This window comes from Clytia hemisphaerica, unplaced genomic scaffold (genome assembly GCF_902728285.1).
Source record: "Clytia hemisphaerica strain Z4C2 unplaced genomic scaffold, Clytia hemisphaerica genome assembly, whole genome shotgun sequence".
Lineage (NCBI taxonomy): Eukaryota > Metazoa > Cnidaria > Hydrozoa > Leptothecata > Clytiidae > Clytia > Clytia hemisphaerica.
Genome location: NW_027104189.1, coordinates 72,038 through 98,502, shown reverse-complemented (window position 1 = coordinate 98,502; position 26,465 = coordinate 72,038). Strand labels below are relative to the sequence as shown.

Here is a 26,465-nt window from a genome sequence, read left to right as displayed (position 1 = left end):
TTTTTTGCATTGTCAAGTTATCAAAACTTGGGTTCTTAAACGGTTCTTACGTCAAAATGATTTTCTTTTTTTTTGTTGCTAAAAGTCAAAAATTTGTAACTTATTATCTCGACTATAAAAAAAAGTTATCCCGGAATGTTAGAAGGTTTTCTCAGGACCACACAAGGAATCCATATGCAAAATAATTGCTACTTGAAAATGATTCGTGAAATGAAGGGAAGCACGCAATCTTTCTAACCAACAGCACATATCACTTCTTTCATGGTTCAAAAGATTACGTTTACAATCATGGTCTAAATACACTGGCATTTTTTGAGCGTTTTTCAGAATGTAAAGTTCATATGAAAGTTCTACCTCATGCTATCCTCACTTAGTGTTGGAGCTTTCCTTTTGACGAAACTGAAATAAGCTTGCATGCGATCCAAAGACCAGAAATCGATGCTTGCACTTGGTCGACGTCTTCGCAAAATGAAGTTTGATATAATCCTGGTCAAAGAAGAAGAAGCAAAATATCCGTGGTAAAACCAATGACGTTAAAATGATCATAATGGTGAACGGGACAGCTATAATTACAGTGGAGTCTCCATAACACTACCGAGTTTATGTATGTGTGTTTTTCAGCGACGGAGACGGTAAGGTTCTAATTTGACTAGATCATGGCCAACTGAGGACGACGGTAAATCAGCACTTTTACCGTCCTCGATTTTGCGGGGCAGAACTGCGGGCTATTCCAAATCGATACAGTCACTTTACCGTCCTCAAAAGTGCAAATACATAAACTCGCTAGTAGCCCGCACAGGGAACACAAAGTTGTTCGAGTTGAGCAAACTTCGAGTGGTTTAAATGACATTGTTGTACATTGTTAACTAAAGGAGCTAGGTTCACGCTAAGGAGCCATTCGAGTTTATATGGCATTGTTGTACATTGTTAACTAAAGGAGCTAGGTTCACGCTAAGGAGTCATTCGAGTTTATATGGCATTGTTGTACATTGTTAACTAAAGGAGCTAGGTTCACGCTAAACAGCCATTCGAGTTTATATGGCATCATTGTACATTGTTAACTAAAGGAGCTAGGTTCACGCTAAACAGCCATTCGAGTTTATATGGCATCATTGTACATTGTTAACTAAAGGAGCTAGGTTCACGCTAAGGAGCCATTCGAGTTATATGGCATTGTTGTACATTGTTAACTAAAGGAGCTAGGTTCACTCTAAGGAGTCATTCGAGTTTATATGGCATTGTTGTACATTGTTAACTAAAGGAGCTAGGTTCACGCTAAACAGCCATTCGAGTTTATATGGCATCATTGTACATTGTTAACTAAAGGAGCTAGGTTCACGCTAAACAGCCATTCGAGTTTATATGGCATCATTGTACATTGTTAACTAAAGGAGCTAGGTTCACGCTAAACAGCCATTCGAGTTTATATGGCATCATTGTACATTGTTAACTAAAGGAGCTAGGTTCACGCTAAGGAGCCATTCGAGTTATATGGCATTGTTGTACATTGTTAACTAAAGGAGCTAGGTTCACTCTAAGGAGTCATTCGAGTTTATATGGCATTGTTGTACATTGTTAACTAAAGGAGCTAGGTTCACGCTAAACAGCCATTCGAGTTTATATGGCATCATTGTAAATTGTTAACTAAAGGAGCTAGGTTCACGCTAAACAGCCATTCGAGTTTATATGGCATCATTGTACATTGTTAACTAAAGGAGCTAGGTTCACGCTAAACAGCCATTCGAGTTTATATGGCATCATTGTACATTGTTAACTAAAGGAGCTAGGTTCACGATAAACAGCCATTCGAGTTTATATGACATTGTTGTACATTGTTAACTAAAGGAGCTAGGTTCACTCTAAGGAGTCATTCGCGTTTATATGACATTGTTGTACATTGTTAACTAAAGGAGCTAGGTTCACGCTAAGGAGCCATTCGAGTTTATATGGCATTGTTGTACATTGTTAACTAAAGGAGCTAGGTTCACGCTAAACAGCCATTCGAGTTTATATGGCATCATTGTACATTGTTAACTAAAGGAGCTAGGTTCACGCTAAGGACCCATTCGAGTTTATATGACATTGTTGTACATTGTTAACTAAAGGAGCTAGGTTCACTCTAAGGAGTCATTCGAGTTTAAATGGCATTGTTGTACATTGTTAACTAAAGGAGCTAGGTTCACGCTAAACAGCCATTCGAGTTATATGGCATTGTTGTACATTGTTAACTAAAGGAGCTAGGTTCACGCTAAGGAGTCATTCGAGTTTATATGGCATTGTTGTACATTGTTAACTAAAGGAGCTAGGTTCACGCTAAGGAGCCATTCGAGTTTATATGGCATTGTTGTACATTGTTAACTAAAGGAGCTAGGTTCACGCTAAGGAGCCATTCGAGTTTATATGGCATTGTTGTACATTGTTAACTAAAGGAGCTAGGTTCACGCTAAACAGCCATTCGAGTTTATATGGCATCATTGTACATTGTTAACTAAAGGAGCTAGGTTCACGCTAAACAGCCATTCGAGTTTATATGGCATCATTGTACATTGTTAACTAAAGGAGCTAGGTTCACGCTAAACAGCCATTCGAGTTTATATGGCATCATTGTACATTGTTAACTAAAGGAGCTAGGTTCACGCTAAGGAGCCATTCGAGTTTATATGGCATTGTTGTACATTGTTAACTAAAGGAGCTAGGTTCACGCTAAACAGCCATTCGATTTTATATGGCATCATTGTACATTGTTAACTAAAGGAGCTAGGTTCACGCTAAGGAGCCATTCGAGTTTATATGGCATTGTTGTACATTGTTAACTAAAGGAGCTAGGTTCACGCTAAGGAGCCATTCGAGTTTATATGGCATTGTTGTACATTGTTAACTAAAGGAGCTAGGTTCACGCTAAGGAGCCATTCGAGTTTATATGGCATTGTTGTACATTGTTAACTAAAGGAGCTAGGTTCACGCTAAACAGCCATTCGAGTTTATATGGCATTGTTGTACATTGTTAACTAAAGGAGCTAGGTTCACGCTAAGGAGCCATTCGAGTTTATATGGCATTGTTGTACATTGTTAACTAAAGGAGCTTGGTTCACGCTAAAGAGCCATTCGAGTTATATGGCATTGTTGTACATTGTTAACTAAAGGAGCTAGGTTCACGCTAAGGAGCCATTCGAGTTTATATCGCATTGTTGTACATTGTTAACTAAAGGAGCTAGGTTCACGCTAAGGAGCCATTCGAGTTTATATGGCATTGTTGTACATTGTTAACTAAAGGAGCTAGGTTCACGCTAAGGAGCCATTCGAGTTTATATGGCATTGTTGTACATTGTTAACTAAAGGAGCTAGGTTCACGCTAAACAGCCATTCGAGTTTATATGGCATCATTGTACATTGTTAACTAAAGGAGCTAGGTTCACGCTAAGGAGCCATTCGAGTTTATATGGCATTGTTGTACATTGTTAACTAAAGGAGCTAGGTTCACGCTAAGGAGCCATTCGAGTTTATATGGCATTGTTGTACATTGTTAACTAAAGGAGCTAGGTTCACGCTAAACAGCCATTCGAGTTTATATGGCATCATTGTACATTGTTAACTAAAGGAGCTAGGTTCACTCTAAGGAGTCATTCGAGTTTAAATGACATTGTTGTACATTGTTAACTAAAGGAGCTAGGTTCACGCTAAACAGCCATTCGAGTTTATATGGCATCATTGTACATTGTTAACTAAAGGAGCTAGGTTCACGCTAAACAGCCATTCGAGTTTATATGGCATCATTGTACATTGTTAACTAAAGGAGCTAGGTTCACGCTAAGGAGCCATTCGAGTTTATATGGCATTGTTGTACATTGTTAACTAAAGGAGCTAGGTTCACGCTAAGGAGCCATTCGAGTTTATATGGCATTGTTGTACATTGTTAACTAAAGGAGCTAGGTTCACGCTAAGGAGCCATTCGAGTTTATATGGCATTGTTGTACATTGTTAACTAAAGGAGCTAGGTTCACGCTAAACAGCCATTCGAGTTTATATGGCATTGTTGTACATTGTTAACTAAAGGAGCTAGGTTCACGCTAAGGAGCCATTCGAGTTTATATGGCATTGTTGTACATTGTTAACTAAAGGAGCTTGGTTCACGCTAAGGAGCCATTCGAGTTATATGGCATTGTTGTACATTGTTAACTAAAGGAGCTAGGTTCACGCTAAGGAGCCATTCGAGTTTATATGGCATTGTTGTACATTGTTAACTAAAGGAGCTAGGTTCACGCTAAGGAGCCATTCGAGTTTATATGGCATTGTTGTACATTGTTAACTAAAGGAGCTTGGTTCACGCTAAGGAGCCATTCGAGTTTATATGGCATCATTGTACATTGTTAACTAAAGGAGCTAGGTTCACGCTAAGGAGCCATTCGAGTTATATGGCATTGTTGTACATTGTTAACTAAAGGAGCTTGGTTCACGCTAAGGAGCCATTCGAATTTATATGGCATCATTGTACATTGTTAACTAAAGGAGCTAGGTTCACGCTAAGGAGCCATTCGAGTTTATATGGCATTGTTGTACATTGTTAACTAAAGGAGCTTGGTTCACGCTAAGGAGCCATTCGAGTTTATATGGCATTGTTGTACATTGTTAACTAAAGGAGCTAGGTTCACTCTAAGGAGCCATTCGAGTTATATGACATTGTTGTACATTGTTAACTAAAGAAGCTTGGTTCACGCTAAGGAGCCATTCGAGTTTAAATGACATTGTTGTACATTGTTAACTAAAGGAGCTAGGTTCACGCTAAGGACCCATTCGAGTTTATATGGCATTGTTGTACATTGTTAACTAAAGGAGCTAGGTTCACGCTAAGGAGCCATTCGAGTTATCAGGCATTGTTGTACATTGTTAACTAAAGGAGCTAGGTTCACGCTAAGGAGCCATTCGAGTTTATATGGCATTGTTGTACATTGTTAACTAAAGGAGCTTGGTTCACGCTAAGGAGCCATTCGAGTTATATGGCATCATTGTACATTGTTAACTAAAGGAGCTAGGTTCACGCTAAGGAGCCATTCGAGTTTATATGACATTGTTGTATATTGTTAACTAAAGGAGCTAGGTTCACGCTAAGGAGCCATTCGAGTTTATATGACATTGTTGTACATTGTTAACTAAAGGAGCTAGGTTCACGCTAAGGAGCCATTCGAGTTATATGGCATCATTGTACATTGTTAACTAAAGGAGCTAGGTTCACGCTAAGGAGCCATTCGAGTTTATATGACATTGTTGTATATTGTTAACTAAAGGAGCTAGGTTCACGCTAAGGAGCCATTCGAATTTATCTGGCATTGTTGTACATTGTTAAGGAGCTAGGTCCACGCTATCGAGCCATTCGAGTTTATATGGAATTGTTGTACATTGTTAACTAAAGGAGCTAGGTTCACGCTAAGGAGCCATTCGAATTTATCTGGCATTGTTGTACATTGTTAACTAAAGGAGCTAGGTTCACGCTAAGGGGCCATTCGAGTTTATATGACATTGTTGTACATTGTTAACTAAAGAAGCTTGGTTCACGCTAAGGAGCCATTCGAGTTTAAATGACATTGTTGTACATTGTTAACTAAAGGAGCTAGGTTCACGCTAAGGACCCATTCGAGTTTATATGGCATTGTTGTACATTGTTAACTAAAGGAGCTAGCGTTATAAAGGTGTGCACCAATTTCTTTGCAAGCTCTTTGTAATTCATTAAGAATTCAAAACTGAAAAAAGAATACAAAAGAAAAAATAAATAACTAATAAATAACTTGAACAAAAAAAATAAAGTCAAATTTGACACGCCTACTTTGTGAAAATCTAAGTTCTAGCAGCAATGTACAAAGAAAATTGATATTGATTGAAAGTCTAAGTCTAAGTTGAAAGTATAAGTCTGAGTTGAAAGTATAAGTCTATGAAAGTATAAGTCTAAGTTGAAAGAAAAATGTAAAATATAAGTCTATTTACCAGCATGCCAGGAAATGTAGTGGTGAGAATCCTAGACAAAATGAAGAGCTTGAATGAAGTATGCTTGAGAGCTTGAATTGAGATTTGATTTGAATTGAATACTGATTGATGTTCCCAACTTAGCTTAAGAGTTAACTGGAAGCCATCTTGAATTGAGTTGAATTGACTTCAGTTGAAAGTTGAGAGTGATGTTAACTCCTCAAAAAGCTAGTTGACAACTGAAGACAAAAAGCAAGTGCTGGTTTGTGTCAAAAAGCAAAGTGGACAAAAATTATAAAAAACAAAGTGGATATGTAATAAATTATGAATAAATCAATTATTTTTGTGCATAAATTATATAAATTATTCTAAAATTGAATTGTATGTAAAATGCAGAACAAAACAAAGGACAAAGACCAGAACAAAGTGGACATGCAAGAAAACTTCCAAAATGTGTCTAGACCCTTAAAGAAAGCTCTGTCCACATGTGACAAAAACAGAAAGACACTGAAAAACAAGGAAAACTTAAATTGTATATTTTTGTAAATTTTGAATATAATAAAATAAACCAAGAAGAACACAAACATGAAATTTTGTATTTCACGAGTTTCTCAGTTTACACTGCCCGGCCGGCATATGCAAAATTTCAATTGTCGTCAATATCATTTAAGATCAACTCATTGTACAAATCCAACTCATCTACAGGATGAATCATTACCAAGCCACGCGCTGCTCTGTAGGTGGTACGATCGAAGTTTTCGGTTTCGTTCCGGTATTGGACTTCAACTCTGCGAATGCGACCATCCTTGCTTGTCTCAACGTTCTTTATTTTCCCGTATTGGTAGGTATTGCAAAGCAGGTTTTCTTGTTTCTTGAATAAAACGATATCACCAACTTTCAGATTGAATGAATTGTCAAACCATTTGGGTTGATGCATGAGTTTTGGTACGTGAACTGTTAACCATACTTCAAACCAGGCATTGAAAAGCTCCTGATTTTGCTTGAGAAATTTGTCGGGTTTAGTCGTGACTTCGACTGGAAAAGTTGGACTTCTGTCATTGTTGCGTCCAAACAAAAGTCTATTAGGGGTCAAGATGTCAGATACTTCAAATTCTGTATGTCCACGGAGAGCCAATGGTGCATCATTGATAGTGTTAGACAGCTGGCTGGCGACGGTTTCCCATTGGATATGATTGATAATGCTGAAGGCTATTGGAGAGTGCCTATCCACCAATGGGACAACAAATGAAGTTGTGGTGAGATCGAGCATAATGCTAGTGAGTTTTCCGGTTGCTGTTATATTGTTTGTGGGTAGAATTCTGCCAGTATAGTATAGAATGCCATTCTTCATGGTTGAAATTCTTTCATACTTCCTTTTTGGTGAGAAGGCTTGTACTTCTTCTGTAGCCTTTGTAAAGAAGTATTTATGTGCTGATTCTTCAATTGGCTGTGAAGCGAAACGTGACAATCTTTTCTTTCGACATTTGAAGTGAGAGATGAATTGATAGGCTGTGCTCATGATTTTAAGTGATCTCATCCAACCATACTTTATTGGATTGATACGGTATTCTGAAAATTCTGACCGTTGACTGATTGATGACAAGTGAATGGATGGTTGGATGTTGATTGGATCGATGATTGTGAGTATCTGCTCTTTCTTTGCAGATTTGAGTTCTTCATTTGTGAGCTTGACTTGATCGACAGATTTCGTTGGAAAGGTATCTTCTGGATCGGACATCCATTCAAACCCTTTGAACCAAGTTGAGTTTGCAGATACGTCAGAGATGGTTGTGCCACGTCTTGTGCCTATGTCTGCGATCATGTTTTCTGATGTGACAAATTTCCAAGATGATAGTTCTGTGAATCGATGGATTTCAGTAACTCGAGTTCGGACCCATGGCTTGAGTTGCTTTTCGATGCCGTTGATCCAAAAGAGAGTGATTTGACTGTCTGTTAATTTTAAACTGGATTTGAGGTGTGTGCCAAAAGCTCGTCTGACAACTTCTCCGGTATGCGCGTTAAGAGTTGCTGCAAGGAGTTCACCTCTTGGTTGAGTGGTTCCATCAGGAATGAGTCTTGAACGTGCGAAAACAAGTTGGCATGAAAACTTTCCACATCTTCGCTTGAAACGTGCATAAATTGCTACACAAGCAATGTTCTTTGAAGCATCTGCTGTGTCGATTGAATTGATTTCTAGGTTAATAGCATCTTCTGGTACAATTGCACGGTTGTACTTAATTGAGGAGATTTCTTCCATCATTTTGAAATGTGAATCCCATATTGGTCTCAAATTGTCTGGAATGCGATCGTCCCATCCAATACCAAGATCGACAAGTTGGTGGAGATCAAGTTTCATTGCGGCTGTCAGTGGTGTAATCTTTCCTGATATGTCATAGAGTTCAGCTACTTTTGAGACACAATGTCTTCGAGTCAATTTGGTTGGTACATTGTTGATCTTGACTGGTTTTTGCCTCTGACCTTCTTGGCAAAATTGAGCTCGCTGACATCAAGAGAGACAACATCTTCCTCTGGGTACCATTTCATGCCTGCAACACCAATGCTTTCTCCATCTGATGTCAGGTCTGGTTTGGGTTTTTGGTGTGAGAAAGTGATTCCTTTAAGTGAGAAACCACCACGATTGACAACTATTTCTAACTCGTCGGCACGTTGAGTAGCCATTTGCATTGATTTTTCTCCTGATAGACAGTCGTCCACATAGATGTCTTTCATGATGATTGAAGCAACTTCTGGGTAATCTTGTGAGGACAGTTGTCCGGTTTCCCTCAGGGCTCGCTCGGATTGGTTTCCTGAAGATTTGACGCCATAAATAAGTGTTTTAATTACCTTCTCTTTTGGGATCTTTTTCTGGTCAAGGTTTTCTCCCCATATATAACGTTGTAAGCACCAATGATGTTCGCGAAGACGGACTGAATTATACATCTTCCTAATGTCGGTGTGGAAAGCTGTATGATGTAGCGACCATCGTATGAGAATCTCAACCAGTCGGTTCATGTTGTTTGTTCCCTTCGCAAGGATGTCGTTCAGACTGTATCCTGAATCAGTTGGTTGCGATGCATCAAATACAATTCTGCAGGGTGTTGATATGGAGTTTGGCTTCCATACCGCTCTCCACGGAATGAAATTGAGTACTTTAGTGTTGGATAGCATATGTTGTTGTTGTGGTGTGAGGTTCTCTACGTAGTCAACGTATCCCATTGCTTGGAGTTTGGCTTCTGATGCGATGACATCTGCTTTGTCGGTTGGTTCTTTGTCTAACTTTCTCAATTGTTGGAAGTAGACTTTCAGTGCTTTATGTTTGTTGTTGGCCAGCTTGGTCTCTGGGTTGTGAAGGAGTGGTAAGTTTGCATGTGATACGCAATTCTTCAAATCGACTGAGACGGATTGGTTGATCAAGTGTTGTTCCACTTCTTCCTTCAAGCTGATTGATTCAATTGATTCACTTATTTTGCACTCTTTGCAGTCTCTGCAATGAACACAACGATACGTGATTTGACTACCAGAATTTTCGGCTTCTTCAAATATCTTGATATTTCTGGTGACATGTGCTGTTGGATGTTGGTCGATCTCTAGCATAAGGTCTTGTTGATGGTCTTTCTCTACCTTGACGTGAATCAGGTCGATATCTGGTAGGGTTGTAAGCTGCTGACTTGACAGTTGACGATGGGTTGCAAGGAACGCATTCATTTGATTTATTGCAAGGTGATGTTGGTTGATGACGTTGAAGGCACAATGAGGGCCCCCTACAACACCACGACTGCCATCGCTGTTCTTGAACAAAGAGCGGAAGATTGTTAAACCGGTCTTGAGTTGGAATACTTCTTTTGGATGATAGCGTTGATATTTGATACCAAGCATGATGTCTATTTCCCCACCAACAGATGATGGGAGTGATGGCAGATCTTCTGGGTTGCATCCGGTTTGCTGATATGCATTGATGATGTCCTCCTCCACTTGTTTGAGTTGGTAAGTAGGGAAGGTTGAGGTGATCTTTGGAAGACAGAGTCCTTTAAGTTGTGCGTCATGACCGTCATGTAGTGGAATGTTGATTTTGTAGGAGCCAGAGCTGATTGTTTTTACATTGCCGACACCTCCTATTGGGATGTTGCCGCCATACTCCATCTTTGCTCTAATTGTTTGAAGAATGTAGATGGCATCATTATCCTCCTCCTCAGCATCTGATGCTGATGGTTGTTTGGAATTAGATGAAGAGTTGAAGGAAAGAGATTTTGTATCAATGTGAAATGCAAGTTTGATGTCTTTAGAGAATTGTTGAAGTCTTGATTGTCGTAGAATAAATCTTTCTTTGAAGTTTTGAAGGACTTGGTGGGATTCTGGAGTTGTAGCATGGTCTTGACAGATGAGAACATGCTTTTTGATGTCGTAGTCGTCATGGGATGGATGTGAACAGGTAAATTCGCGTTGACATCGTCCTTCTTGATGTTTACCTTTTGATTGTTGAGCGCCTGGAAACAGACACTGTGTGCAGTAACCCTTTTGGCGTAGGGTGCTGAATCGTTGAGATGGCTTCATTTGAACAAACTCTGGACAGGAGAAGTATTGTAGCAACTTGGAATTATTAGGACCATTGGTTTGGACGTGCCCCTTCTCACCGCAGATGAAGCACTTTGTTTGGATGATTGGAGATTTGTTGTCTGTAAGATGTGATGAGCTTCCACCACCTCCTGGTGATGTTTGTCTACCACTTCCTGAAGTCTTTCCATTTCCTGGTGTTTGTTTACCAGGGTTGATTGTTGTTGGTGATGAACAGTGTAGCATCTTGAGTTGTTGGATTGATATTTCTTTCTCTAGGAATTTGATGAATTCCTCCCAGATAGTTGATTGATGAAGTGTTTTCCCTTCAAGAAAGGAAAACCATTTGGTTTGGCGGGTGTCATCCATAAGTTGATAAACATCCTCAAGTGTTTTTCCATAAAGAAGAAAGTTCTCAATTTGGTGTTTCTGAGCTAAGTTCATTGTATCTCTCATGAAGTTTAGCATTTTACTAAGTGACTCAATTTGTTTCTCAGGGTCACTTCTGACACGCCATAAACGAGTAGTGTTTTGAATATCAGACAGTTTCTTTGATAAAAGCAGTTTTGGGTCTCCGTACGATAACGTAAGTCTACGCCATATTTCTTCAATGTTGTCAACACCCTTAACAAGAGTCAGGGCTGGCCCCTCAAGGTAATTGTTTTTGATGAGGTCAGGAAGATGAGCAGAAGGTGTTGATTTTGAATGCAATTTCTCAAAGTCACTTTTGAAGGAGTAAAAATCCGAAGATGAATCATACCCTTTGAATTTTGTTAGCTTAATGTTCAACTTTGAAGATTGGAATTTCTGCTCCTTGGCTATCTCTTGAACTTTGAGTGTTGATTCGAGCTTTGTGATGTAGGTAGATTTCAGTTTAGCGAGTGCATCGTACGACTTAGTAACAATATCAGTTTCATCCTTTTGAAAATGTTCACTTACAAGGAGTTTCTCCATATGCTTTGTCAGGTTGTTGATACTTTGTTGATGTGAAGAAAGATTACGTTCAGCAAGTACAAGTTCATCATAGCTAAATGCACTTGGATCATTTTTAAAAACTGCCTCAAGTGAAGTAATAGTAGATTTTACCTCTTTCATTAAAAAGTCTGATAATGATTTGTTGCGTTGGGCGTTCTTCTCATCAGGGCGGACTTCTTTTCGACGAGCATTGACGCGTTGAATGACTGTCTGTGCATTATGGATAGTTTCATTGTAGGATTTAAGAAAGTTTTTCTTGTATTCTTCTGTTCCGACAGATTGAAGTATTTCATTATGTAGTACTTTCAGGCGGTTGCGCATTGTTTTTACTTCCTTAAAGAGTTGTTCCAGTTCACTGTACGTCATAAACTCAATGTCATAATCTGTACCGATATCAGCAATTTCACTAGAGAGAACATTCTGTTCAATTGAAATGTTTTTAATATCGTTTTCCATAATTTGGTCTTTGATTGTTAAACCTCGGACAAGTTGTGAAAGATTTGCGTCAACTGATTGTGTAGAGGTATCACTCTCGTATAAACTTTGATATAAGTTGAACGTTTGCTCTAATGTTGATATATCAGCATCTGATTCATCGCTTGATAATGCTTGACTGGTTGTTTCAGGTGGCAATCGTATGCCTTGAGTGCCAAACGATTTATAATTGATGGGTTTGTTTGCAGCTGCACGTGTGCTTCGACGCATGTAGCTGTTGGTGGGCTGTTTTGAATGTTATAAAGGTGTGCACCAATTTCTTTGCAAGCTCTTTGTAATTCATTAAGAATTCAAAACTGAAAAAAGAATACAAAAGAAAAAATAAATAACTAATAAAAAACTTGAACAAAAAAAATAAAGTCAAATTTGACACGCCTACTTTGTGAAAATCTAAGTTCTAGCAGCAATGTACAAAGAAAATTGATATTGATTGAAAGTCTAAGTCTAAGTTGAAAGTATAAGTCTGAGTTGAAAGTATAAGTCTATGAAAGTATAAGTCTAAGTTGAAAGAAAAATGTAAAATATAAGTCTATTTACCAGCATGCCAGGAAATGTAGTGGTGAGAATCCTAGACAAAATGAAGAGCTTGAATGAAGTATGCTTGAGAGCTTGAATTGAGATTTGATTTGAATTGAATACTGATTGATGTTCCCAACTTAGCTTAAGAGTTAACTGGAAGCCATCTTGAATTGAGTTGAATTGACTTCAGTTGAAAGTTGAGAGTGATGTTAACTCCTCAAAAGCTAGTTGACAACTGAAGACAAAAAGCAAAGTGCTGGTTTTGTGTCAAAAAGCAAAGTGGACAAAAATTATAAAAAACAAAGTGGATATGTAATAAATTATGAATAAATCAATTATTTTTTGTGCATAAATTATATAAATTATTCTAAATTGAATTGTATGTAAAATGCAGAACAAAACAAAGGACAAAGACCAGAACAAAGTGGACATGCAAGAAAACTTCCAAAATGTGTCTAGACCCTTAAAGAAAGCTCTGTCCACATGTGACAAAAACAGAAAGACACTGAAAAACAAGGAAAACTTAAATTTGTATATTTTTGTAAATTTTGAATATAATAAAATAAAACCAAGAAAAACACAAACATGAAATTTTGTATTTCACGAGGTTCTCAGTTTACAGCTAGGTTCACGCTAAGGAGCCATTCGAGTTATCTGCAATCAAGGTCATAATATATTGAGAATTTTTGCTATTTTAACGTTTTTCAAGATTTAAAGTTCTGGCGAGAAAGTCGATTTTTGGCTATCTTTTTTATTTAATCGAATATTTCAATTTGGGAGGGGTTGGCAGACTTCCAGGCTATATTCTGAGTCTTATTGGACTATTTTTGAACTTTTGGATCCTGAGATCCTAAGGTCCTAAGTCTTAAGTCTCATGTTAAAACTCAGAGTTAAAACTCTACCCTTCCAACCTACTTTAGAGCACTTACAAATCGATTGTGGTTCAAAAACTTCCCGGTGGATTTCCCTTTTTTCTCAAATATTATGACCTTGATTGTCTTTGAAAATTAAAAATGCCGATTTCTGCTCTGCGGGGGGTCTAAAATTAGGAGAAAACCCCAAAAATTTGAAAAATAACCCTTTTCCGACCATTTTGAAGCATTTTCAATAGGTCAAAATCAGTTTTTGGTGAAATATTTCACTTTTTGATAAGGTCCCGTTTACAGAAATCTAAAAATGCCAATATTTGAGAAAATTTTTAATTTTTTGAAAGTTTTTGGCTGTTAAACCGAAAAAGGGATATTTTTAACCGGGAAATATGACTTAAGTTTGAAATTAGACCCCCAGCAGAGCAGAATTTGGCATTTTTGATTTCCAAAGACAATCAAGGTCATAATATATTGAGAATTTTTGCTATTTTAACGTTTTTCAAGATTTAAAGTTCTGGCGAGAAAGTCGATTTTTGGCTATCTTTTTTATTTAATCGAATATTTCAATTTGGGAGGGGTTGGCAGACTTCCAGGCTATATTCTGAGTCTTATTGGACTATTTTTGAACTTTTGGATCCTGAGATCCTAAGGTACTAAGTCTTAAGTCTCATGTTAAAACTCAGAGTTAAAACTCTACCCTTCCAACCTACTTTAGAGCACTTACAAATCGATTGTGGTTCAAAAACTTCCCGGTGGATTTCCCTTTTTTCTCAAATATTATGACCTTGATTGTGGCATTGTTGTACATTGTTAACTAAAGGAGCTAGGTTCACGCTAAGGAGCCATTCGAGTTTATATGGCATTGTTGTCCATTGTTAAAAAAAGGAGCTAGGTTCACGCTAAGGAGCCATTCGAGTTTATATGGCATTGTTGTACATTGTTAACTAAAGGAGCTAGGTTCACGCTAAGGAGCCATTCGAGTTTATATGACATTGTTGTACATTGTTAACTAAAGGAGCTAGGTTCACGCTAAGGAGCCATTCGAGTTATATGGCATTGTTGTACATTGTTAACTAAAGGAGCTAGGTTCACGCTAAGGAGCCATTCGAGTTTAAATGACATTGTTGTAAATTGTTAACTAAAGGAGCTTGGTTCACGCTAAGGAGCCATTCGAGTTTATATGGCATTGTTGTACATTGTTAACTAAAGGAGCTAGGTTCACGCTAAGGAGCCATTCGAGTTTATATGGCATTGTTGTACATTGTTAACTAAAGGAGCTTGGTTCACGCTAAGGAGCCATTCGAGTTATATGGCATCATTGTACATTGTTAACTAAAAGAGCTAGGTTCACGCTAAGGAGCCATTCGAGTTATATGGCATCATTGTACATTGTTAACTAAAGGAGCTAGGTTCACGCTAAGGAGCCATTCGAATTTATCTGGCATTGTTGTACATTGTTAACTAAAGGAGCTTGGTTCACGCTAAGGAGCCATTCGAGTTTATATGGCATTGTTGTACATTGTTAACTAAAGGAGCTAGGTTCACGCTAAGGAGCCATTTGAGTTTATATGGCATTGTTGTACATTGTTAACTAAAGGAGCTAGGTTCACGCTAAGGAGCCATTCGAGTTTATATGACATTGTTGTACATTGTTAACTAAAGGAGCTAGGTTCACGCTAAGGAGCCATTCGAGTTATATGGCATTGTTGTACATTGTTAACTAAAGGAGCTAGGTTCACGCTAAGGAGCCATTCGAGTTTAAATGACATTGTTGTAAATTGTTAACTAAAGGAGCTTGGTTCACGCTAAGGAGCCATTCGAGTTTATATGGCATTGTTGTACATTGTTAACTAAAGGAGCTAGGTTCACGCTAAGGAGCCATTCGAGTTTATATGGCATTGTTGTACATTGTTAACTAAAGGAGCTAGGTTCACGCTAAGGAGCCATTCGAGTTTATATGGTATTGTTGTACATTGTTAACTAAAGGAGCTAGGTTCACGCTAAGGACCCATTCGAGTTTATCTGGCATTGTTGTACATTGTTAACTAAAGGAGCTAGGTTCACGCTAAGGGGCCATTCGAGTTTATATGACATTGTTGTACATTGTTAACTAAAGGAGCTTGGTTCACGCTAAGGAGCCATTCGAGTTATATGGCATCATTGTACATTGTTAACTAAAGGAGCTAGGTTCACGCTAATGGGCCATTCGAGTTTATATGACATTGTTGTATATTGTTAACTAAAGGAGCTAGGTTCACGCTAAGGAGCCATTCGAGTTATATGGCATTGTTGTACATTGTTAACTAAAGGAGCTTGGTTCACCCTAAGGAGCCATTCGAGTTATATGGCATCATTGTACATTGTTAACTAAAGGAGCTAGGTTCACGCTAAGGGGCCATTCGAGTTTATATGACATTGTTGTATATTGTTAACTAAAGGAGCTAGGTTCACGCTAAGGAGCCATTCGAGTTTATATGGCATTGTTGTACATTGTTAACTAAAGGAGCTAGGTTCACGCTAAAGAGCCATTCGAGTTTATATGGCATTGTTGTACATTGTTAACTAAAGGAGCTAGGTTCACGCTAAGGAGCCATTCGAGTTTATATGACATTGTTGTACATTGTTAACTAAAGGAGCTTGGTTCACGCTAAGGAGCCATTCGAGTTTATATGGCATTGTTGTACATTGTTAACTAAAGGAGCTAGGTTCACGCTAAGGAGCCATTCGAGTTTAAATGACATTGTTGTATATTGTTAACTAAAGGAGCTAGGTTCACGCTAAACAGCCATTCGAGTTTATATGGCATCATTGTACATTGTTAACTAAAGGAGCTAGGTTCACGCTAAGGAGCCATTCGCGTTTATATGACATTGTTGTACATTGTTAACTAAAGGAGCTAGGTTCACGCTAAGGAGCCATTCGAGTTATATGGCATTGTTGTACATTGTTAACTAAAGGAGCTAGGTTCACGCTAAGGAGCCATTCGAGTTTATATGACATTGTTGTACATTGTTAACTAAAGGAGCTTGGTTCACGCTAAGGAGCCATTCGAGTTTATATGGCATTGTCGTACATTGTTAACTAAAGGAGCTAGGTTCACGCTAAGGAGCCATTCGAGTTTATATGACATTGTTGTACATTGTTAACTAAAGGAGCTAGGTTCACGCTAAGGGCCATTCGAGTTTATATGGCATTGTTGTACATTGTTAACTAAAGGAGCTTGGTTCACGCTAAGGAGCCATTCGAGTTTATATGGCATTGTTGTACATTGTTAACTAAAGGAGCTAGGTTCACGCTAAGGAGCCATTCGAGTTTAAATGACATTGTTGTACATTGTTAACTAAAGGAGCTTGGTTCACGCTAAGGAGCCATTCGAGTTTATATGGCATTGTTGTACATTGTTAACTAAAGGAGCTAGGTTCACGCTAAGGAGCCATTCGAGTTTATATGACATTGTTGTATATTGTTAACTAAAGGAGCTAGGTTCACGCTAAGGAGCCATTCGAGTTTATATGGCATTGTTGTACATTGTTAACTAAAGGAGCTAGGTTCACGCTAAGGAGCCATTCGAGTTTATATGGCATTGTTGTACATTGTTAACTAAAGGAGCTAGGTTCACGCTAAGGAGCCATTCGAGTTTATATGACATTGTTGTACATTGTTAACTAAAGGAGCTTGGTTCACGCTAAGGAGCCATTCGAGTTTATATGGCATTGTTGTACATTGTTAACTAAAGGAGCTAGGTTCACGCTAAGGAGCCATTCGAGTTTAAATGACATTGTTGTATATTGTTAACTAAAGGAGCTAGGTTCACGCTAAACAGCCATTCGAGTTTATATGGCATCATTGTACATTGTTAACTAAAGGAGCTAGGTTCACGCTAAGGAGCCATTCGCGTTTATATGGCATTGTTGTACATTGTTAACTAAAGGAGCTAGGTTCACGCTAAGGAGCCATTCGAGTTATATGGCATTGTTGTACATTGTTAACTAAAGGAGCTAGGTTCACACTAAGGAGCCATTCGAGTTTATATGACATTGTTGTACATTGTTAACTAAAGGAGCTTGGTTCACGCTAAGGAGCCATTCGAGTTTATATGGCATTGTTGTACATTGTTAACTAAAGGAGCTAGGTTCACGCTAAGGAGCCATTCGAGTTTATATGACATTGTTGTACATTGTTAACTAAAGGAGCTAGGTTCACGCTAAGGGGCCATTCGAGTTTATATGGCATTGTTGTACATTGTTAACTAAAGGAGCTTGGTTCACGCTAAGGAGCCATTCGAGTTTATATGGCATTGTTGTACATTGTTAACTAAAGGAGCTAGGTTCAAGCTAAGGAGCCATTCGAGTTTAAATGGCATTGTTGTAAATTGTTAACTAAAGGAGCTTGGTTCACGCTAAGGAGCCATTCGAGTTTATATGGCATTGTTGTACATTGTTAACTAAAAGAGCTAGGTTCACGCTAAGGAGCCATTCGAGTTTATATGACATTGTTGTACATTGTTAACTAAAGGAGCTAGGTTCACGCTAAGGGGCCATTCGAGTTTATATGGCATTGTTGTACATTGTTAACTAAAGGAGCTTGGTTCACGCTAAGGAGCCATTCGAGTTTATATGGCATTGTTGTACATTGTTAACTAAAGGAGCTAGGTTCACGCTAAGGAGCCATTCGAGTTTAAATGACATTGTTGTAAATTGTTAACTAAAGGAGCTTGGTTCACGCTAAGGAGCCATTCGAGTTTATATGGCATTGTTGTACATTGTTAACTAAAGGAGCTAGGTTCACGCTAAGGAGCCATTCGAGTTATATGGCATTGTTGTACATTGTTAACTAAAGGAGCTAGGTTCACGCTAAGGAGCCATTCGAGTTTATATGACATTGTTGTACATTGTTAACTAAAGGAGCTAGGTTCACGCTAAGGGGCCATTCGAGTTTATATGGCATTGTTGTACATTGTTAACTAAAGGAGCTTGGTTCACGCTAAGGAGCCATTCGAGTTTATATGGCATTGTTGTACATTGTTAACTAAAGGAGCTAGGTTCACGCTAAGGAGCCATTCGAGTTTAAATGACATTGTTGTAAATTGTTAACTAAAGGAGCTTGGTTCACGCTAAGGAGCCATTCGAGTTCATATGGCATTGTTGTACATTGTTAACTAAAGGAGCTAGGTTCACGCTAAGGAGCCATTCGAGTTATATGGCATTGTTGTACATTGTTAACTAAAGGAGCTTGGTTCACGCTAAGGAGCCATTCGAGTTATATGGCATTGTTGTACATTGTTAACTAAAGGAGCTAGGTTCACGCTAAGGAGCCATTCGAGTTTAAATGACATTGTTGTACATTGTTAACTGAAGGAGCTAGGTTCACGCTAAGGAGCCATTCGAATTTATATGGCATCATTGTACATTGTTAAGGAGCTAGGTCCACGCTAAGGAGCCATTCGAGTTTATATGGCATTGTTGTACATTGTTAACTAAAGGAGCTAGGTCCACGCTAAGGAGCCATTCGAGTTTAAATGACATTGTTGTACATTGTTAACTGAAGGAGCTAGGTCCACGCTAAGGAGCCATTCGAGTTTATATGGCATCATTGTACATTGTTAAGGAGCTAGGTTCACGCTAAGGAGCCATTCGAGTTTATATGACATTGTTGTACATTGTTAACTAAAGGAGCTAGGTCCACGCTAAGGAGCCATTCGAGTTATATGGCATCATTGTACATTGTTAAATAAAGGAGCTAGGTTCACGCTAAGGGGCCATCTGAGTTATAAAGGATCGAGTTAAAGAGACCTTGCTGTATCGTGAGATTCAATTTATGACATGGTGTTGACATTCAAAATCCTAGTAGTTAGTTTAGTAGCGCTACCGATGAACCACGATTTTCACAATATGTGTGATGTTTTGCAAATTTACAAGGATATTTACTATGTATCGATAATAAAGCTGTGCAAAGAAAATTTTTTTTGTAGCGGATCGCCTCTCAAGAAAGCGTGGTCATTTTCTTCGCGATACTGTTCGATTTTTTTTTTATTATTATTATAAAGAAATACGGTTTCAGGCGCGCATGGGCCTCTTAAACCGATCGTTTACAAAATACTTTCTTAAAATAAAGCTTGACACCAGGACTTCCTCGGACTCTTATTACATGATCCTTTTCTGACATCGTTTGATTCATTTAGTCCGCTTTCTTTCGCCACTCTTATTAATTAACAATACTTAGCATTTCGCCGACGTTTTGCATTAAACCGTTTCTTTTCTGATACCTTAACTTAACACCGCTTTTTATTTTCAAGAGCTGAGCACTAATGAGGGAGAAGATAACTTTGCGCGATGCAACATGTTTCAACGAATTGCGATGATACACGCTTTTTTTATAAGAATAGTGTAAGTCCATTTCATGATGAATATTCTTAACTTTTTTGGGAAAATCATCCTAAAATATTGTTACAGCATTCTTAGGTTAGGATCCTAATTCAGTCTAGATTTAACATTTAGTACATACGTCTCAAGTATAAAATGACATTTTGTGAAAGGGGTGATTGACAATTTATAATTGAAAATGCTCTTAAAATGGCATTCTTAGCTTAAGTAGAAAAATTGCATGATGGTGATATTTTTAGCATTATTCTTAATTTTTGGCCATTTTCATCATAGACATTCTTATAAAGTGTATTCTTAAAAAAACGTGTATTTTCAGAAGTAGAGTATGAGCGAGGGAAATATATATCTGACACAGTCTTTGAGATTTCAGCATAGCAGACAGATTATGTTGCAAGTCGTTCGCGTATGGTTGTATAACTTTCTTGTTATAAGACTCGCACAACATGTACAGCATGTGCCATATTTTTTTACGTGCTAAAGCCGTGAAGGCGATTTCAGACAAAACATAACATAACCAACCTACTAGGGAACTTGTGATTCATATATCCATCTGGGGTACACGCGAATCACTCTCGAAGAGGAAAGTCTAACGAGTTATTACTATAAGCTATAAAATCAATTGTGTTTAAAAATTGATTCTGACATTCGTAGTAAAAAACCTCTATACATTTTTCTTGCTTACTCAAGTCAAAAACGAGGATTTGTTGTAGAGAAGATGGTTGGATGAGCGAGATTGTCTCATATTTCATTAAGGTACGGTTTACACGAAGAAAATGGATATATAACGTTTATATAAAAGTTTCCATGTGGTTTGTTACAAGTTACTATAAAGTATGTTAGTTGAAAAATTCAATTATAACTTTTTTTAAATTCAACAATGTCAATCTAAGGTGAACAATATAATATTGAAAAATCACAATTTTTTCTAGCTTAGTGTGCTCAGTACTTTAGAAAGATATTTCAATAATTCATGAATCGCCAACTTCTCTCGCTTATTCAAACAAAACCACAGGAATTTGCGACGGTCTGCTCTGCAATAATCGAGTCAAAGATAGGAAGCTTTTATTCCGCATGCGTAACTTTCAACAACACGTCGTTATTAAACAGGAGTTATCTAATTCAAACTTTTCCCATCCAAATTTACAGAAAAAATACTCATTCCATTTAGTTACTGAGTATAAGGTATGTATCAGGCTTACGCTACACTCGAACTTTTCATCGACTTTTCTCTCGAAACTTTTGGTTGGGTGGTTGGGATAGTTTTTAAAAATAAAATGAACGATAGTAAGCAATTAGAATTGTCCGAGTGCTGTGTAAATGAAAGTTCCTTGCTGAAACCATCTTTATGACATGCTCCATATTCATCTTTGTGCTTTCATTGCCCTTGTTAAGACTATTTGTTTGTTTTGTAAAACCCTTAAACTTAGGCTATTTGAATTTCTTCGTTGCTTTTAGACGTGTTCTTCTAAGTACCCTCATAGAATTCTTGTTTTTGTACACGATATTTGTCTACGGAACTGCAGTAATAAAGGCACGACAATGGGAAAGAGTTCCCAAGTCAATTGAATGATAACAAAAATCATGTTTTTCAACGTCTTTCTTGAAGGAAAATCTGCACATATTGGTGCATTTGTCTTACAAGTTGAATAGAAGATAGCATGTAACAGATGCACGAAGCATGTGTAATAGGCTAACACTTGGCTTAGGATCCTGAACTTGCATTTTTTCTAATTTCTTCTTAAGTCAATATCAAGCTTCGTGGCAAAGAGAAGTCATTCTTTACAAAAAATCTAACTCATCGTGGAAAAAGGATTTACAATGGGAAGATTTTAGCTGAGGAAAAAGCTAACCACTAGCCAAGAAACTTCTCTTTAAGCCGATTGATTTCTTGAACTGAACTTATGATACGATTTCTGTTAATACAATTCTGAGAATCGCGAGCTAAAACTCAGGTAATTTTTTTATCCGGACTCATTTCCAGCCACAAGTTTATTTATAGTGTATGCTAATCTATGACTTTTTTGTGTGTGATTATTTCCCGTCCCCCAACCAAAAGTTCGTGAAAAGCCGATGAAAAGTTCGAGTGTAACATAAGCCTGATACATACCTTATACTCAGTGACTAAATGGAATGAGTATTTTTTTCTGTAATTTAAAAGAGAAAAAATCAAACGAATTATTATTATAAGCTATAAAATCAATTGTGGTTTACTCAGGCCTGCGCATTAAGATCCTCGTCGGACTTTACTCGCTTTACCAACTTAAATATTAGCGTTGTTATGTTAAAAAAGGTAAGTAAGATTGTCCAGATTGTTATCGTATTTCAATAAGGCTCAGTTTACATGAGAGGGACTGATTTCAGGACGCCTTTAAGCTTAAAGGCGTTTTAAGTGTTCAAAATTTTGATTTTGTAAAAACGATGTTTAAAAAAATAGTTTTTCTGTAAAAAGAATTGTCCATCACAGGGACACTAAGGGAATAAAGCATATGTAATATACTGAAATGAATTAAAACTAAAAGTTTCTTAGTGTGCTCAGTACTTTAGAAAGATATTTCAATAATTCATGAATCGTCAACTTCTCTCGCTTATTCAAACAAAACCACAGGAATTTGCAACGGTCTCCTCTGAAATAATCGAGTCAAAGATAGGAAGCTTTCATTCCGCATGCCTAACTTTCAACAACACGTCGTTATTAAGCAAGACTTATCTATTTTCAAACTTTTCCCATCCAAATTTACAGAAAAAAATACTCATTCCATTTAGTCACTGAGTATAAGGTATGTATCAGGCTTATGCTACACTCGAACTTTTCATCGACTTTTCTCTCGAAACTTTGGTTGGGGGACGGGACATTTCTTTTAAGATAAAATGAAAGATAGTGAAAAATTAGAACTGTCCGAGTGATGTGTAAATGAAAGTTCCTCGCTTAAACCATCTTCACGACATGCCTCATATTCATCTTTGTGCTTTCATCGGTCTTGTTAGAACTTTTGGTTTGTTTTGTAAAACCCTTAAACTTGGGCTATTTGAATTTCTTCGTTGCTTTTAGGCGTATTCTTCCAAGTACCCTCATAGAATTCGTGTTTTTGTACACGATATTTGTCTACGGAACTGCAGCAATAAAGGCACATGCACAATGGGAAAGAGTTCTCAAGTCAATTGAATGATGACAAAAATCATTTTTTTCAACGTCTTTCTTGAAGGGAAATCTGCACATATTGGTGCATTTTTCTTGTCTTCACAAGTTGAATAGAAAATAGCATGTAACAGATGCACGAAGCATGTGTAATAGGCTAACACTTGGCTTAGGATCCAGAACTTGCATTTTTTATAATTTCTTCTTAAGGGCTCTGACCATAGTCCAAAAATTTATTTTGGTATCTGTACATGAAAGTTATGTTTCAGGTTCCTTAACACTGTTAACAAAGAATTGCCTTTATAACTTGCTTTTTAATCGAATCCCTTAAGAGTAATTAAGAATATAATTGCAAAAATGACGTTATGAACTTTAAAAAGATGTTAATAATATGTTGCATCACCCTCTTTTACAAAAAGTGCTTAGTTTTAATGGGTAATTAACTTTTTTGTTTCAAAATTTCTTTACACTGTCCGCAAAGAATTCAACTATTTTAAATTTTGCGGAAAATTTTTCTAAAAAGATGTGTCAAAAGTTATGACTGTTTTTTTAAGCAAAATCCAGATGAAAAATTGATGAAAAACCACTATTTTGAAGATTTTAAGACAAAGAAGCATTTACAAAAATTTTCCGCAAAAATTTTTATTGTTTGGTAAAAGATACACCATCTACTGCGAAAAAATTTTCAAAATGTTTTTTCTTCGCCGAAACTAAGCTCTTCAAAGTTGAAATACTCTTCCTCGCAAAAGTCTTCATTTTCTTCTTCATCAAATTTTTTCAATGCAATTTTTGAATTTCAGGATTCAGGAATAGTTTGTCTAACAGAAAATGTATATCATGCCATAGTTTTGTTGATTACATCAGTCAGAAAACACATTTTAAACACGACAATTATGAAAAATTCACTATGGTCAGAGCCCTTAAGTCAATATCAAGCTTCGTGGCAAAGAGAAGTCATTCTTTACAAAAATCAAACTCATCGTGCGAAAGAGGATTTACATGGGAAGATTTTAGCTGAGGAAAAAGTTAACCACTAGCCAAGAAACCTCTCTTTAAGCCGATTGATTTCTTGAACTGAACTTATGATACGATCTCTGTTAATACAACTCTAAGAATCGCGAGCTAAAACTCAAGTAATTTCTTTATCTGGACTCATTTCCAGCCACAAGTTTATTTACAGTGTATGTTAATCTATGATTTCTTTTTGTGTGATTATTTCCCGTCCCCCAACCAAAGTTTCGAGAAAAGCCGATGAAAAGTTCGAGTGTAGCATAAGCCTGATACATACCTTATACTCAGTGACTAAATGGAATGAGTATTTTTTTCTGTAACTTAAATGAGAAAAATCTAACGACTCATTACTATAAGCTATAAAATCAATTGTGGTTTACTCAGGCCTACGCATTAAGATCCTCGTCGGACTTTACTCGCTTTACCAACTTAAACATAAGCGTTGTTATGTTAAAAAAGTCGGGTGAATAAGATTGTCTAGATTGTTATCGTATTTCAATAAGGCTTAGTTTACATGAGAGGGACTGATTTCAGGACGCCTTTAAGCTTAAAGGCGTTTTAAGTGTTCAAAATTTTGATTTTGTAAAAACGATGTTAAAAAAAAAAAGTGTATCTGTAAAAAGAATTGTCCATCACAGGGACATCAAGGGAATAAAACAAATGTAATATACTGAAATGAATTAAAACTAAAAATTTCTTAGTGTGCTCAGTACTTTAAAAAGATATTTCAATAATTCATGAATCAACAGATTCCTCACTCATTCAAACAAAACCACAGGAAATTGCAACGGTCTCCTCTGCAATAATCGAGTCAAAGATAGGAAGCTTTCATTCTGCATGCGTAACTTTCAACAACACGTCGTTATTAAGCAAGACTTACCAGATTTTTTTTAACTTTTGCCAACCCAATTTACAGAAAAAAATACTCATTCCATTTAGTCACTGAGTATAAGGTATGTATCAGGCTTATGCTACACTCGAACTTTTCATCGACATTTCTCGAACCTTTGATTGGGTGGTTGGGTCATTTTTTTAAAATGAAATGAATGATAGTGAGCAATTAGAACTGTCCGAGTGCTGTGTAAATGGGAGACGGGAAATTTATCACACAAAAAAGTAAAATTGTGGACTACAGATACTAGTAAACTTCAGAAATGACGTGCGAGAAGTTTAATGTGACAAACGTTTATGTATTCATTGTAACCAACATAAATCGAATCAAAACTTTAAAATCGGCTAACCGGGGTAAACAAAGTCTGTGTTTTCTCTTTTTTAATACCATTTTTTTCTAATTTGAAATTCGCTAATGTTGAGTATCTTCATATCTCTTTAATTTAAAAGGGTCAATTTTGCCAAATTTCAGACATTTGTTTGGAAAGAATAAAAAATGGTTTTTACCTGTCCCAATCTTCGTTCTGTTTGTCAATCAACACCAACACAACATCAAAACGACTCAACAGTGGACTTGCTAAGGCTACATTCACACTGACTGATTCATGTCGATCATATTTTCCTTTGGGATTGGTAGCAGCTAAGATGGTAGTCCGCGTGTTTAGTTTACAGACCAGACCAGCCTTTGCGACACTGATTGTCTGTTGTTCCATTGCCTCATGGATACCTACACATAGTAGATTTGAAATAATGCGATGCGAGCTGAGCCTTAAGAATTAGCTTTGATAGCTTTAGAGAGATAATCAGTTGTTCTCTTATCTAACAAGGCATTCTAGTTGTAGGGAACGTAAAAACAGTTTGAACATCACGTAAGGAAACTTGAAAGCTGAGTAAGCTAACCTCATTCCAGTAAAATGGAAGGAAAATATAGCATGAAAGTGAGTGTGTATAGTTTCAAAATTCTCGAATGACGAGAAGGTGATGCCAAACAATAGGGACTGGGCAGGAGAGTAGAATGTCTTACTTGTTCTATCATGTTCACGAATACTATTAAATTCATCGATACAACATATTCCACCGTCAGCCAGCACTAATGCACCTGCTTCCAGTTGCCACTCGCCTGAATCTTTAACAGCCGTCACTGTAAGACCAGCACTGGTCGACCCAATGCCGGTTGTTAAAACCGAGCGCGGCATTACTTTCGCAGCGTACTTCAAAAATTGAGATTTTCCAGTACCTAAGGATAGAGAAAAATTAAAGACAGATAGATTAACACAGAGATAAAATTCAGCTCAGTGTGATTAAAATGACAATATCGAACATGCTTTATAAGTTTTTTTAAGAACAAACTAAACAAGAACATAAGGCTGTGTCCAAAATATTAAAGTATAAGTGAAGGACTAAAAAAACAATTTCTTAGTAAAACACACAAATTGATGAAAATACATTTTAAAATTATTTTCAGGGTTTTCCAAAAGTTAAGAAAAATCCGAAGGCTCAAAAAATTTTGGAATGTTCTTATAAAAAACGTGTTATAAGAACTAAAAATAGAAAAGTTTCGTTTTAAGCCTTAAATCCTTGAAACAGTTCATGTTTATGTTGAACGAACGTAGTTTGAGCTGAAAATATACCTATATTGATAACTTATAATGGAGACATCAAACCATATCTAGGTCTTGC

General features: G+C 37.1%; 2 protein-coding genes across 6 annotated transcripts in view; both read right to left on the bottom strand.

Moving 5' to 3' along the window:
• Positions 1–21,907, bottom strand: part of LOC136814977 (leucine-rich repeat-containing protein 74A-like) — a 105,450-nt gene extending 83,543 nt beyond the window's left edge. For all 5 annotated transcript variants that reach the window (XM_067071401.1, XM_067071405.1, XM_067071402.1 and 2 more), the window contains exon 1: positions 21,855–21,907. The gene's annotated coding sequence lies outside the window, so the exon portion shown is untranslated. The remainder of the gene's footprint in view (positions 1–21,854) is intronic.
• Positions 1–26,465, bottom strand: part of LOC136814976 (uncharacterized) — a 42,827-nt gene that overhangs the window by 2,395 nt on the left and 13,967 nt on the right. Inside the window, exons 7-9 of the mRNA XM_067071400.1 lie at positions 25,810–26,022; positions 25,293–25,512; positions 355–486 (exon numbers count right to left, since the gene is read on the bottom strand). Coding sequence (XP_066927501.1) covers positions 355–486; positions 25,293–25,512; positions 25,810–26,022 — 565 coding nt within the window. The remainder of the gene's footprint in view (positions 1–354; positions 487–25,292; positions 25,513–25,809; positions 26,023–26,465) is intronic.